This window comes from Armigeres subalbatus, chromosome 1, assembly GCF_024139115.2.
Source record: "Armigeres subalbatus isolate Guangzhou_Male chromosome 1, GZ_Asu_2, whole genome shotgun sequence".
Lineage (NCBI taxonomy): Eukaryota > Metazoa > Arthropoda > Insecta > Diptera > Culicidae > Armigeres > Armigeres subalbatus.
The window spans coordinates 161143727-161159258 of record NC_085139.1 but is presented as its reverse complement, the minus strand read 5'-3'; the positions used below and the strand labels follow the sequence as shown (position 1 = coordinate 161159258).

Below are 15532 nucleotides of genomic sequence, written 5' to 3'. Positions count from 1 at the left end.
AACGGTTTAACTTCTTATAGAACTTTCGTGCGTTATTAGCGCGGTACAGTTGCTCCGTCTCTTCACGGTCTCGATCTTCCTGCTGGCGCTTTTTCCTCCGAAAAATCGAGTTTTGTCTGTTCCTCGCCCGTTTGTATCGTGCCTTATTTGCCATCGTGTCGTTTTGTAGCAATCTTGCCCATGCTGCATTCTTCTCCTCAAATAACTGCTCACACTCGCCGTTATATCAGTCGTTTGTCTGATCTGGTGGCACCGTGCCTAGTGCAGCGGTTGCGGTGCTTCCAAATGGCAGATCGAATATCTCTCCAGCCATCTTCAAAAGACGCTTAGCTGCTCTTCCGTTGGAAGTGCCACTTCCAGCTGCTGCCCGTAGTCATAGCCCGTAGCTAGTCTACCGTCCTGAACGATGAGAATTTCATGAGTGCTATGTCAGTTTGTTTGTGTTTTATCCATCAATCAGTAATCTTTTATACTCGTTTAAATCCTTCATGATATTGATAATTACATATTCCTTCGAACTTTCCGTCAATTCAAGTTGAGTGTAAGCTCCCTCAAGATCAAGGACACAAAATATGTCACACCCAAATAACTTTGCAAAAATATCTTGGGATGATGGTAAAGGGTACAAATTTGGCACAATGGTGAAGGGTACGAATTTGGCACAAATGACGAATTTTTTTTTCATCATAATAACAATTGGTGAAGCCGCTCGTGGCAATCGAGGTAATAACTTTCTCATTCTTCAGATTATCTAAATAATTTGAAACTTTGTCCTTCAATCTGTATGGAACGTCAAATGCATTTTTAAAAATGGGCGTTTTAACATTTATCACAAGTTCTGCTGCATCCTTCAATTGGTTGGGAGAAATTCTTTGTAAATACATTTGTAAATCTTCGATAGGCATTTTGCTACAATTCAAACAGTTGATGTGCAACGAATTCGTAAAATATTCTCTGCAATTTGGATAAAATGTGTCCAGTCAAAAGAGAATAAAAATCATTATCACAATCAAGATCTAATAATTGCATAAACGACTCTTCAAGTTTCAATGTAGCCCCAATCACAACTATCAGTTGTTCACTATAGTGTTGTGAAGCACAGTTAAATTTCAATAAAAAAAAACCTTTTTTATTGATTACTGACACGGTGCGCCGCAATCAATTTCCATTTCTAAATCCTTCTTTTCAATATGTACCCATATTACGCAAGGGATTCTAATTTTGTTTATAGACGTAGTAACTAACATGCAGTGTAATTCACCCGAATCGCTTAACTCGTCGTCGTTTTTGGAATCCTGACTTCTCATACGTTCTAACAGCTCCGTGGTATGCCCATCAGCCGATGGTGCTTTGTTTCTCTTTAAAAAATCTGTCATTAACTGGTTGCGTGTAATGATAAGAAAATTGAGTCGCACTATAAATATAATATTCATTCATTTTTTGAAATGCTCAATAAAATTGAATTGATTCATCTGCTGTGAATTTATGAATCAAAACTTGATTTTATTACTAGGAAAACAAATCCCTAGGCGAGAAGATCAAAAACAGATATAGTCTAACATCCAATTATCAATGTTTCAAAATGCCGTCCCTGGCATCAGACTGAGCAATTCCGAAAACTGATTTTCTTTGATTATTTTCTCCAAATCGATCTTCGAGGAATTACTGTTTCATAGATATCTAATACATTGGTTTAAGGTTGAAGTACTACGATGTCGACTTGTGGAAGGTCAACTGTGTTCCTACTTTTAATCTATTAGTACCACCGTGTGTCGGTGGATAGCCTGTTGAGCGATAAGAAAAATAAGAACACATTTTATTAATTAGTGCCTGCTTCGTAATTAAGTTAGAAGGTATTCGAGCATTTTTTTTTCTCTTTCTTGGAACCAAATTTCGCATATGCATGACATGTAAATTCAAAACACGCACTTAATTCAGTCGTTCGATAGATATGAATTGGAGTCAGATTAATTCCGCGATGCAGATCCGCACGTACGGCCGTCATCACCTCTCTGTTTATTTGTCTCGCCGTTATGACGCGCTGCCCATGTGTAACATGTGCGGTTCAAAAGGCTAATCTTTCATTCAGATCTCATTCACTACAGTTGTGCCCATTCAGCAGGCAAAGATACACTAACAAATAGCTTCTACTACACCCCCAATCCCAGACCCAGTTCCCGAGCGCAAAAACATCTGTGTACACTAGATATTTGAAAAATGTCCGTATTATTTATAGTATTTCTCGTCGTTCTCTTGTTTATTTCAGCGGCAGCAGCGGCTGTACAACACACCTCACGGTTTGAGCCGGCCCCAGGAGGCGATGAAGCGGCAGTAGCCTGTACGAGTTCGATCGGGGCAGATCCGCGCAATCTCTACACGGTCGCGTCGTCCGCGGTCAGAGTCTACTTAGAATTGCGGCATTCCAAGCCAGAATTTGTAGCACTTTCGGGCATTTGTGCAACGGTCACGAGACGTTCGTGCGAACGTTGTAGTGTAACTAAGCTAAGCCACATACCTACCGACATATAACTACGTAAATACCTGTTCGACGGCTACTGTGCTCGTGAATATCGCGCCCGCATCGTCTGAAATAACAAACCGCAGGAACGAAAGCACTGCGGAGCCAAAGAGAGAAAAAACAGATTTTTCGATAGAATTACGTCAATAGAATTGATTTTTAATGGATTCCAATGTAGATGGAAGTGAGTTCAGTCCGACAAGAGCTGATAGCAACAAGCAGCAAGAGGAAAAAGGTGAAACCATAACGAGCTCTCGCTGGATGATGGTGTAGTGGTAAACAGTGTGCAGTGAAGAGAAGTGGAAGAATTTGTTTTTTTTTCGGGTTCGGTCCGATATCTACGTGTATATTTATTATACGAGCCAGAGAGTTTGTATGGAAAACATCAACGGTTTATCAGTGGAACATCATCAGAAGCAGATTTGTTTTCGACTACCATCGGAGACAACACCGCCCGTCGGTCGGGAGCCTCGGCGCTGTATCACCAACAAGCTGACAAAATACGGCCAATGCTTTCGGCCGTGGAGAACCTAGGATCCGGCCGGGTTTACGCCCATCCGTTTCCAGGTACGGCGGCCCCCTCGTTGCTGGGCCAGCTTCCACTGTCGGCGGCTGGCCTACCGTTGCTAGGGCCCAACATGGTCGATATGTCCGTTGCCGAGTTTGCCCGACCGCATCCCAAACAGCAGCAGAGGTGAGTGGGGAGCATGTTTTTTGCCTTTATTGGGCATATATTGGTGGCGTGTGTGAGGAAGCAGTTGGGGATACAATGTCATCAATTGAATAAGTACTCTGCGGTAGGCTGCGGGGTTAGAAGTAGTATGATTACATTAGATTTTATCCAATTGAATTGCAAACGCACAAAAATAAACCGGTTATTTCGAAATATTGTTGTCGTCCCAATTTTTTTTTTTTTTTTGAATTTGTATTAATTTACACCATTCTGACAATTGGGTTGAAATCCCAAAGCTAGTTACGAAAGGAATATAGCAATATTCCCTTATCTCAATCAACATTAAACAATGCCCATGTAACTCCATTCATGTCATTCAAAATTAATGGAGCAAAATGAATGAAGCGTTCACTTGAAACAGTGCACATTAAATTTGTTTATGATATGGCTTCAACAAAGACGTCTCAACAGAATTCTTGGAAATTTCGCACGATGGTTATCCAAATTATTGATTCATGAACACACTGAGTTTTGTAGTTTTTAATGACCCTTATTAACATTTTGATATGTATTAAAATTAATTATTAATTTAATTTAATTTAAAAAAAAGTCTCGAACACCAACATGAGCCGTAGCGTGGACTCCCAGCGCCCTTGGCGAATCGTTTATTGGGCGCCCCTCTTCTACTAAGAGAAATCAAATACGTAAATTTTACATTTGGAGAACAATTTGAATCTCATACCTAAAAAATGTTTAATGGTTTAAACATACTTCAAATAGCATTCAGTATTCAGGGATGTATTGGAAGCTGATACCTGAAATCCACAAAGAAGGATTGAATAAAATACCCTTAAAATTATTTGAAATTTTGTTACTTTTTGACGCAAATAATGTAAGGAAACTTGTAGAGCCGGGTTAGAATCTCATAATAAGGCTACGTTTTGTTGTGAAGCCTCTAAATCCCTGAAGAAGGAAAATAGACGCAACAACGTTTCAGCGTTTCAGAGACGATAATAGTCATACAAAATTGAGGACAACAGTCGGAAACATTTCATATTAAAAAAAACATTAAGATATTTAAACAGATTCCGTGACGAAGGGGTCGAGGGGAGGAAGTTCAGTGCGGGTTGCACTAAATGAATACTTCCTTTTTGGTTTTTGCAAGCATCTGTAGTATATGTTCGGAAACGGTTAAAACAGTAAAGATTACTTCTTTTGCTAAAAAAAATCCTAGAAGTTATATGAAAAAAAAACCCTGATTGATCCACCTAGCAGTGTTTGTGCCTTTCTCGTATATCAGATACATATACTAAAAAAATTAGTGAGAATTTCTTAGTGTGTTTTTTTTGTATATATATCATATTTTGGCCAAAACTGTACCGGTTTTGGCCATGTTCCTAATTTGGCCAATTTTGCGAATAACTCCAAAAATAAAGCAATTCGCGAGGGTTTTATTAGTTCCATCAAAAGATATATCCCTCACGGTTAAACGCTGCTTTTAACTGATCGATTATTTTAGAAAAATATGTATTTTCCAGGGTTGGCCAAATTAGGCACTAAGTTGGCCAAAACCGGTGCACTTCCCCTATTCAAAACATAGAATGACTTACTCAGTTTTATTTTTCACATATTCATTCACTGAGAATGGTCACTGCGTTTAAAGAAAACAATTGGCCTTGATTATGTTGACTTTTGGCACTAAAATTGTGCCTCAGTTCAATGTCGAGGTCAGATCCAAGATGAATACACCACTAGATGTTCCAATCTGCCAAATTCACGATTCAGTCATCTTGGATTTTAGTATGGGAGAGCCAGCCGGTTTGTTTATTTATTTATTTATCATCAGACTAAGGCCGGAGTGGCCTGTGCTGCACATAAAAGACTTCTCCATTCAGCTCGGTTCAAGGCTGCACTTCGCCAACCACGCAGTCTGCGGAGGGTCCGCAAGTCGTCCTCCACCTGATCGATCCACCTTGCCCGCTGTGCAACTCGCCTTCTTGTTCCCGTCGGATCGTTGTCGAGAACCATTTTCACCGGATTACTGTCCGACATTCTGGCTACGTGCCCGGCCCACCGCAGTCTTCCGATTTTCGCGGTGTGAACGATGAATGGTTCTCCCAACAGCTGATGCAACTCGTGGTTCAATCGCCTCCTCCACGTACCGTCCGCCATCTGCACCCCACCATAGATGGTACGCAACACTTTCCTTTCGAAAACTCCCAGTGCGCGTTGGTCCTCCACGAGCATCGTCCAGGTCTCGTGTCCGTAGAGAACTACCGGTCTTATAAGCGTTTTGTAGATAGTCAGTTTGGTACGGCGGCGAACTCTATTCGATCGGAGCGTCTTGCGGAGTCCAAAGTACGTACGATTTCCAGCCACTATGCGTCTCCGAATTTCTCTGCTGGTATCGTTATCGGCGGTCACCAGTGAGCCCAAGTACACGAATTCTTCAACCACCTCGATTTCGTCACCACCGATAGAAACTCGTGGTGGGTGGCTCACATTGACCTCTCTTGAGCCTCTTCCTATCATGTACTTCGTCTTCGACGTGTTGATGACTAGTCCAATCCGTTTAGCTTTGCTTTTCAGTCTGATGTAGGCTTCCTCCATCCTCTCAAAGTTACGTGCCATGATATCAATGTCGTCGGCGAAGCCAAATAACTGGACGGACTTCGTAAAAATCGTACCACTCGTGTCAATCCCTGCCCTTCGTATTACTCCCTCCAAAGCGATGTTGAATAGCAGACACGAAAGACCATCACCTTGCCGTAACCCTCTACGGGTTTCGAAGGGACTCGAGGATGCCCCTGGAACTCGAACTACGCACATCACCCGATCCATCGTCGCCTTGATCAACCGTATCAGTTTATCCGGAAATCCGTTTTCGTGCATTAGCTGCCATAGCTGGTCCCGATCGATTGTATCATATGCGGCTTTGAAGTCGATAAATAGATGATGTGTGGGCACGTTGTATTCGCGGCATTTCTGCAATACCTGACGTATGGCGAACACCTGGTCTGTGGTAGAGCGTTCACCCATAAATCCCGCCTGGTACTGCCCCACGAACTCTCTTGCAATTGGTGTTAGTCGACGGCATAAAATTTGGGAGAGTACCTTGTAGGCGGCGTTCAGCAATGTGATTGCGCGGTAGTTGCTACAATCCAGCTTATCGCCCTTTTTGTAGATGGGACACACGACACCTTCCATCCACTCCTGCGGCAGAACCTCATCCTCCCAAACCTTGGTAATCACCCAGTGCAGTGCTCTAGCCAGTGTTTCACCACCGTGTTTAAACAGCTCTCCTGGTAGTTGGTCAACTCCAGGGGCTTTGTTGTTTTTCAGCCGGCCGATCTCCTCCTGGATTTCCTGGAGATTCGGAGCCGGAAGTCGCATGTCCTGCGCGCGTGCTTCTGGGTTCATTACCATACCGCCACCGTTGTCTGCCATATCGCCATTCAGGTGCTCTTCGTAGTGCTGCCGCCACCTTTGGATCACCTCACGCTCGTTCGTAAGAAGGTTCCCGTTTATGTCCTTACACATATCGGGCTGTGGCACGTGGCCCTTACGTGAACGGTTCAACTTCTCATAGAACTTTCGTGCGTTATTAGCGCGGTACAGTTCCTCCGTCTCTTCACGGTCTCGATCTTCCTGCTGCCGCTTTTTCCTCCGGAAAATCGAGTTTTGTCTGTTCCGCGCCCGTTTGTATCGTGCCTCGTTCGCCCTCGTGCGGTGTTGCAGCAATCTCGCCCATGCTGCATTCTTCTCCTCAACTAACTAACGGTTTGTTTATGTTTTGCACCGAAAATGAATTCACCCCCCCCCCCTTCTACTCGTCCATAAATTGAGCACATTGAAACACCTAGCTGTGTATTCATCTTGGTCAGATCTATGTGAGTAATTATTGTAATCATCATTTAAGCGTTTAGTTTTACAGTAATTTATTAGTTAACGAAATCTAAATAAATACTCACTGACTGATATTTGATCGGAAATTGACAATGTTCAGTCGAATATGAATATGTACGAAGTGAGAGTGACAAAGAAGGCCGATGGGCTTCACCAAAAATATTCGATTATTTGACCATAACTTTTGATCCCATAGTACTATCTGGCCAATTTTCAATAGGAAATAATGGGAAAGGATTTCCCATCGAATGAAACTGATCAAGATAAAGTGCCTAAAATATGAGCGAGTTTTATTTTGCGCACATACATACACACAAACAGACATCATCTCAATTCGTCGAGCTAAGTCGATTGGTATATAACACTATGGGTCTCCGGACCGTCTGTCACAAAATCGTCTTGGAAGTGAATATACAGCCTTTTCGTTACAAGGAAAATCTAACTCTTAAGCGGGCCTGACCATGGTTTGGAACTACTATTGGACATATGTGGTTGGATTAATAAAATTCCATTCTAGGGTGAAGTGACCTCGTGAGATTGCCAGAATCGCTATCGGGCCTAGTTGAATCATGAAAAAAAGTTACACTAAAGTGGATTGGTTGAAGGCCGGAATCGCCATCTGGACCTAGTTGGGTCAATGAAATGAGGTAGGTTTATCGGTGTTCGGAGTTGGTTGGAATCACTATTAGACCTCGTCGGATCAAGTGGGTTGGTTGGTGGATGAAATCAACATAGGATCTATTCAGTCTGTGAACCATTCCAGCGAATCGTTTAACTTTTAGTTAAAATTTGACAGTTCGATGGTTATTTCTCCGTGGTTAAAAATAACCCTGCTGCGGAGCATGGTTAGATTTGACATTTCAATAGTTAAACTTTGTTGGCGAGAAAATTGGCGAAAAATCCATTTTGTTCCAAATAACTATCAATCTGTCAAAACTCAAATGGATCGGCTTCGGTGTAAAATTTTAACCACGATGGGAAAATAACCATCAAACTGTCAAATTTTAACTACACGTAAAAAAATAACCTTATATGTTATGGCAAAAGACCATTCGCAAATACTTATGATCCCATATCAAAAAGCTAATAACATTCATAAGTTAATGATAAGTATAAGTTTCGGAATGTATGTGACTAATGCGATGTATAAGTTTTTTCTTATACATATCATTAGGCGCCTGCTTTGGCAAAAAAGTATTAGAAATATTAATAATAAATAACATTAAATTTTTTTACGTGTAGTTAAACGAATTGTTGGAATGGTTCACAGCCTCAGATAAAGGAAAATCCTATTCTGGATTGGGGCTGTGTGTGGTCTCGAGGCTCATATACACATAGTTTGGTCAATAAAATCCAACTATGAAACGCCACCGGAAGCAGGAGGGCGACGAAAAATATCCAACTCTCGATTTCATTAATATTAGAAAAAGAAGAAAATTGTGCTGCCAACAATTCTAACAAAGCAAATATTTAGGAGTTATCGATACTCCTCGATACAGCCGCCGATGTAACTCAAAGTTATTCGGACTACATGGAGTTTTTCTAAATTAAACAAGCAAACTGATATCAAATCGCAAAACCAAACCACTACCACTACAAACCAATCATATGAGCAAAAGGAACCTTCGGAATTTGGTTAATCGCATGGTTATGGTGTTCTATGGAACACACATGGAAAAACTGAATCATTTCTTCACTATTCATTCCTCACTGCTGGAACATTACGGTTCCGGAGGACTCTCGGTGGCCGTAATACTTAGTGCCCAAAAACTTTACCAATCGCAATGGGGGTATCAAATATCATGATTTTCAAATAACTTTATAAGATACAATCAGATTTCTTTTTATTCAATTATCTTTTTCCACCCGGTCCTAGAGGTCCCTGAGAATCCTGAATAGTAGTCAAAATTAAAACCAACACATATAACATGTGGATGTGCATGTGAAATAATAAAAAAATATTCTTCGTTTGCTCTAAGATTACTAGATTACACATCTCTGCCATATACCCATGGATCTTTGGACCAACCCATACTCGATTTAATATGACCTCTAAGTAATGAAACTGTTTTATTTATTATAGAGTAAACATTGATTTTGGCGCCCCCCTGAAGCCTGGCGCCCTTGGCGGGGGCCAACCTGGCCAACCGCACGCTACGGCGCTGCCAACATGTGCTCTGCAAAAATGCAATAAAGCAAGAATAATACCATTAATTATAATGAAGCATACTTCTTGAAATCTAATGATTTTTAGTGGAATATTGGTAGAAACTTTCACAAAATTGTGTGGATATGTTGTTTTATCCCAGAATGAACAAATCGTGCAATCGTAGAACCGCTCTAATAGACCAATCTAAATTGAGAAATTCTCAAAAATCCTCATGCTTGTCTTTGGCTGTTGAGTGTTGTGCTTTTTTGACAGAGTCATTCCGACATCATCCTGGAAAGTGAAGTAGATCGCATCATCTGTCAGCCCTCGTCTACCATCATCAGCCACACTGAGGAGTAACTACAGCAGCCCGTCGGTACTCCCACAACATTCCCAAATTCCCAACCTTTTACTATCTCAGGTTTTACTTAATTAAATATGACCCACAAGCAATGAATTTCATTAAAAAATCCATTTGTTCTACTCACAATAAATAAGACCCACAATAAAGGGTGTACTCAGGGAAAATGGTACATAAAAACAATGACCTCTAATCGGACCAACTAATAAAGCTGTGATGCTTATTACAATCAACTCGATCTCGATGGTCTACATCTGGAAAACTATCCCTATGTCGATGGTTTGCTCGGTCGGCTTCAACCTGCATATTTCGATATCTTTCTATGTCGATGTAGGTAATCTGGTCATATTTTGCTCAGGATTATATCTCGCAATGTCGATATATTGAAATTTTTATTCTACTATATCATCTTTGGACAATAACAAATACATCCAAAAAACCAACTTAATTCACCGAGTAGTGATACTGCCTTTCTCGTATTTAGCCAAGACACCAACCTTATATGAAGCTAATATAGTTCGATGAACCATTTTCTTAATAACTTCTAAACGCAACGGTCGATCGTTATCAAATTCAATAGTGATCAACTAGGACTTGCCCTCTGTCGAATGCAACTTGTTGCGAGAAAATCGGTTAAAGATTACTATATGAAAAGTTGTCTAATGTTTTTCTTACCTTTTGTGCACACACATATACACACACATACACACATACATACACACGGACAGACAGACATGTGTTCAGCTCATCGAGCTGAGTCGATTGGTATATAACACTATGGGTCTCCGAGATTTATATAAAAAGTTCGTATTCGGAGTGAAATGATAGCCTTTCGGTACAACTTTGTTGTACGAGAAAGGCAAAAAGATATGACATTTGTTATGTTGTCTTTTTTCATAACGACGCGCTTTTTCCGATCTCGATGATTCGTTCAATATCAAGATGTGGAGAGGCGACTGTACCTATTTATTTCTCTCGACTTCTTTCAGTTTTGCACAATAGCTTTTCCGATCTGATTGATAAAGTTCATACAGACTTTCTTCTATTTTAACTCATTTTTTATTTATCTACTAAGTGCTGCCTATGCAATCATGCTCAAAGTTTTTCAACCAAGCAAAGTTCGGATGAATTCAGAGGATTTATGTCTTATGACATGAGAAGCACATTACATGGTTCGCGCCATAGCGAAAAATTTCAGCATAGTGACATGAAGAAATATCAAACCAAGGTAAAGGAGATCCACATATGGTAGAAACTTTGTGATTTTCCAGAATTGGAAAAAGTCGTCTTTGGAGACACTTTTGTTTTCAGTTACCATTGCGTTATAAAAGATTATTTTTCAGTGTTTTATCTCACTTAGAGGTGTGCGCCGGTCCAAAAATCGGCGGCGGCGGCGGTGTTTTCGGCGTCATGCCGAGTGCCATTTCAGCCGGCGGCGGCGTGAATCGGCATGAGGATTTTTTACGTTTGCTTCTTGTAGACCTTTTTCTGCATTTTTTTCAGGATGTTTCATAGGAAGAATCTTTTGAATTTCGATATTCATTTGAAAATTATTTTCGGCAACTACTATGAAGTTTTATGAACTCTTTGGAATTTCCAAAGAAGCACTTTGGAATTTCTAAGGAAAATTGTTTCAAGTATTCACAAGAAAATGTTTGGAAAATCCACGGAAAGTTTCTGAGTATTCTGCAAATTTTACACAGAAAATTCTTCAAATTTTCCGCGGCAGATTGTTCAAAATGTGGACATCAACATAAAAATTGGATTTCAACAGCAAATTGTAAAAAAATCCTAGGAAATTCATTGGAGTTTGAATGTGATTCTTTTAATTTTCTATGGAAAATTATTTGGAATTTTCACGGTTAATTTTACAAAATTTTAACCAAAATTATTCAGAACCCAAAGGGATTTCATAAAAAAATCTGGGGAACCGTTCGGTATTTCAACAAGAAAATCGAATTTTTGAAGGAATTTCTCTGGATTTCTGCAGGGAATTCTTTGTATTGTGCATATGAAATTCTTTGAAAATTCAATGGAAAATTCTTAATAAAGAGGAAGGCTCATTTGTCCGAAAATCAGAAAGCCATTTGGCCGAATAATACGTTAAGTTGAAAACCATCAAGCCGAATTGTATTTGGGCGAAATGAAGGTTTGAGCGAAACGGTTATACAACGGAATGATGATTACTGAGCGGGTAGTATGGTCACAAATATCCACCTGTTTAGCCAAATAACATTCTCGGCCAAATGACCTTTCTGACAAACGACCATTTGGGCCAAACAATTTTTTGACAAACCGACATTTGCGGTCAAATAAACGTTTGTCCGAAACTGTATTAGGTCGAAAATGGTTTGACCATAAACAACATTTGGCGGAGAGCGAAAAACAGCCGAAAGGCTCATTTGGCAAATAACCTATTTTTTGTCATAATGATCAATTCAGCCGAACGACACTTGCCAAATAACCCAATAGACAAATGGGGGCATAGCCCTCCCTAGAAAAAATAGCTCTCCTAGGATTTGAAAATTTAGTTAGCAGTGATATAAATTTTCAACATATAGCATAATAAATTACAGAAAAAGTTTGAAGACAAAAGAGTTATCTCCCATATTCAGCCTATTATAATGAAATGAGTGGAAGACAAATGAGCTTTTATTTCATTTCTGAGAATGATTCCTGCGTGGCAGTGAAATTGCACTTGTTGTTAATTATGAAAAGGCAATATCTAAATGAATTGAAAGCATAAAAGTAAACTTGATTTGAACAACAACGGAGAGCCACCAAAATATCCATCAAAGCAAATGTGAAACTTTGCCAGCAGTCAAAGAAATGTGGTCAACCACCACAGACTTGAGTGACAGTTTTCCAGCTGACTTCCGCTTGCCTAGCAGCATGATAATTTCCACAGATACACAGCATCCGAGGAGAAAACTAATTGGAATATCTAAAGAATTAATTTCAGAATCTTCGAAATATTCCAACCGGAATCCAGAAAATTTCACATTGGATTCCTTTTAGTATCGTTAAGGAATACCCTTTGGAATCTTTGGTGGATACCCTTCATAATCCATGGAGGATTTGCTTCAGAATCGCTCGTTAATTTGATTCGAAATTCCTCCGGAAGCATTCGAAGATTTGTTTCGAAATCGTTCGGAGAGTTGCTTTGGAATTCGTTGGCGTGGAATTTTTTTTTCGAAGTCTCGGAACCCTTCGATAATTTGCTTCGGAATCCTTCAACGATTTACTTAAACATACCTGGAAGATTCCCTTCGGATTCAGTGGAGAATTCTTTTCGTAATCTCTGGATGATTGATTCGGAGTCCTTCGACGATTTGCTCCGGAATTCTTCCACGGTTTGCTTCTACATCCCTGGAACATTGCCTACGAAATCCCTGAACATTCAAATAGGAATTCCTGGAGGATTTCTGCCGGAATCTCTGTAATATTCCCGTTGGAACTCCTGGAGCATTACTGTCGGAATTCCTGGAAAACTCTCATCGGTATTCCTGGAGGATTCCATTCGGAATCTCTAGAAGATTCTCATTGAAATCCCTGAAAAATTCCGTCGGCTTCATTGGAAAATTCCCGTTCAAATTTCTGGAATATTCCTTGAAGTCTAAATTCCTAGAAGGATGGAGTATATTCATAAGGTTCTCATTGGAATCCCTAGAATATTCCTGTCGGAATCCCTGGTGGATTGCCCTCGGAATCCCTGAAGGCTCCCTTCGATATGCTTGGAAGATTCTCGTCAAAATCTCTGGAGGAATGTTGCATTTTTATTTTCCATTTGAGATACATAGATAGAATATTTATAAATATGCAAAAAAATTCTACTGCCTACCGGTAGGAACCTGACGGCGACCCGTCACATATTGTCCTTTCAGTGTGCGGAACAAAGCCGAGCGCTACTATACTTAGACGCAAAGCCAAACGCTATCAATTTGAGTCGTTGTAGCAATTGTCGGCTGTAAAAACAAACATACATACTTCGATACTGTGGGCTACACCAAAAAGCACATGCTTGAGAAAAAAAGTGTGATGAGTGTGATTGATCCGCAATTAATTGCCTTAAGGGATACGGCTGCATACACCATCGGTATCGTATAATTGTTAGGAACACATTTTTTGATGATTTCTAACATTACAATTCAATTAGAGTTGTTCATTATGAAGATGTTGCTCAAAGATTGAAACAAAAATCATTCTTAAATTTGCATTGAAATGCTTCGATTTGTGGTTCGTTCAACTCACCCGTAAGATTTTCGCTCAATCAAACAAGGTTTACAAACAACCATGCGTTCAACGCTTATTTCCCATGTATTTTCCCCCAAAACAATGTACTACGCGTCTCCACGCACTGTCCATACCAGAATGCTAATTCGCCGACGCGTGGTGTGTTGTTTCTAAAAAGCTACCAACTGAAAGACGTTTTCCCTCATGAAATATCATCCCTTTTTTTAATGTGAATATTAACAATATAATTAAATTTTAAGATGGCATCGTCTAGCTGCATTGTTTATCTTTTGTATGAGGTGAAAATACCCATGAAAATCTTTACAGCTACGACATTAGAGTAGTCTTTCGTTAGATAGGGCGTATTGCCCCCCCCCCCCCTAATGCGTTTTGCCGCATGCCCATTTTCAACGCATTCTGAAAGTTATGAACCTATAAACCGTTCCGTTTATGAGTTGATGCCTTTCACGTGATGTATTATTTTTGCTTTTTTTTTTTTTTGTAAAATTTTTGATCTTTTACCAACATTTTTTTGCACAGAATATGTTATTTTTGGAACGTGTTTTTTGGTAAATAACCTAGAAAAGAATGTACGGCTGTTAGATCAATACAAATTTTAATACAGATGCATAAAAATGTTTGCCATGTCGCATATGCGACGAGATACGGTTGAAAACAATTTTAATTACTTGAAAGGCGTTTTCCCTCATGAAATATCATCACTTTTTTTAAATGTGAATATTAACAATATAATTAAATTTTAAGATGCCATCGTCTAGCTGCATTGTTTATCTTTTGTATGAGGTGAAAATACCCATGAAAATCGTTACAGCTACAACATTAGAGTAGTCTTTCCTTAGATAGGGCGTATTGACCCCCCCCCCTCCCCTAATGCGTTTTGCCGCATGCCCATTTTCAACGCATTCTGAAAGTTATGAACCTATAAACCGTTCCGTTTATGAGTTGATGCCTTTCACGTGATGTATTATTTTTGCTTTTTTTTTTTTTGTAAAATTTTTGATCTTTTACCAACATTTTTTTGCACAGAATATGTTATTTTTGGAACGTGTTTTTTGGTAAATAACCTAGAAAAGAATGTATGGCTGTTAGATCAATACAATTTTTAATACAGATGCATAAAAATGTTTGCCATGTCGCATATGCGACAAGATCCGGTTGAAAACAATTTCAATTACCTACTTGAAATTCCAAAAAGAACAAAAAATAATTTGAAAAATGATTAATTATCGTCAGTACGGACGTGGTTTAATAATTAGATGATTTTCAAGTCCGGTATATCTTGATCTGGGCACTAATAATACAGACCACATGGGTTAAATAAGGTAATACCAGCTGGCGTAAAACCAGTGGAAACGAGAGCTCGAAATTAATGTCAGTGTTTTTTTAGGCTAGTCGCCATGAATTTGGAATGGTTCTAATTCTCGTCCGATTGTAAATAATTCACTTTTATAATCTATAATGCTTGTTGAATGAGTACAAAAACCAGAAGTGCAAATGAATCATTTGTTTGAGAAACTGCATAAGTCCATTTTACACGAGAAAACAACAAAAAACTGTTATTGAACAAATTGGCAACGAACCTTTCGCTTTCTTCGATACAGATCAGTAGTTTTTGGCAAAACTCAACACCCTGGGGCACTTCCAGTGCAAAAACTGTAAGCAGTACTTCAT

At 39.5% G+C, this 15532-nt stretch overlaps 1 protein-coding gene across 1 annotated transcript in view; it reads left to right on the top strand.

Moving 5' to 3' along the window:
• The first annotated feature begins 2266 nt into the window (after positions 1-2266).
• Positions 2267-15532, top strand: part of LOC134205430 (ataxin-1-like) — a 56597-nt gene continuing 43331 nt past the window's right edge. The window contains exon 1 of the mRNA XM_062680671.1: positions 2267-3212. Within this exon, the coding sequence (XP_062536655.1) occupies positions 3028-3212 (185 nt within the window). The 5' untranslated portion in view covers positions 2267-3027. The remainder of the gene's footprint in view (positions 3213-15532) is intronic.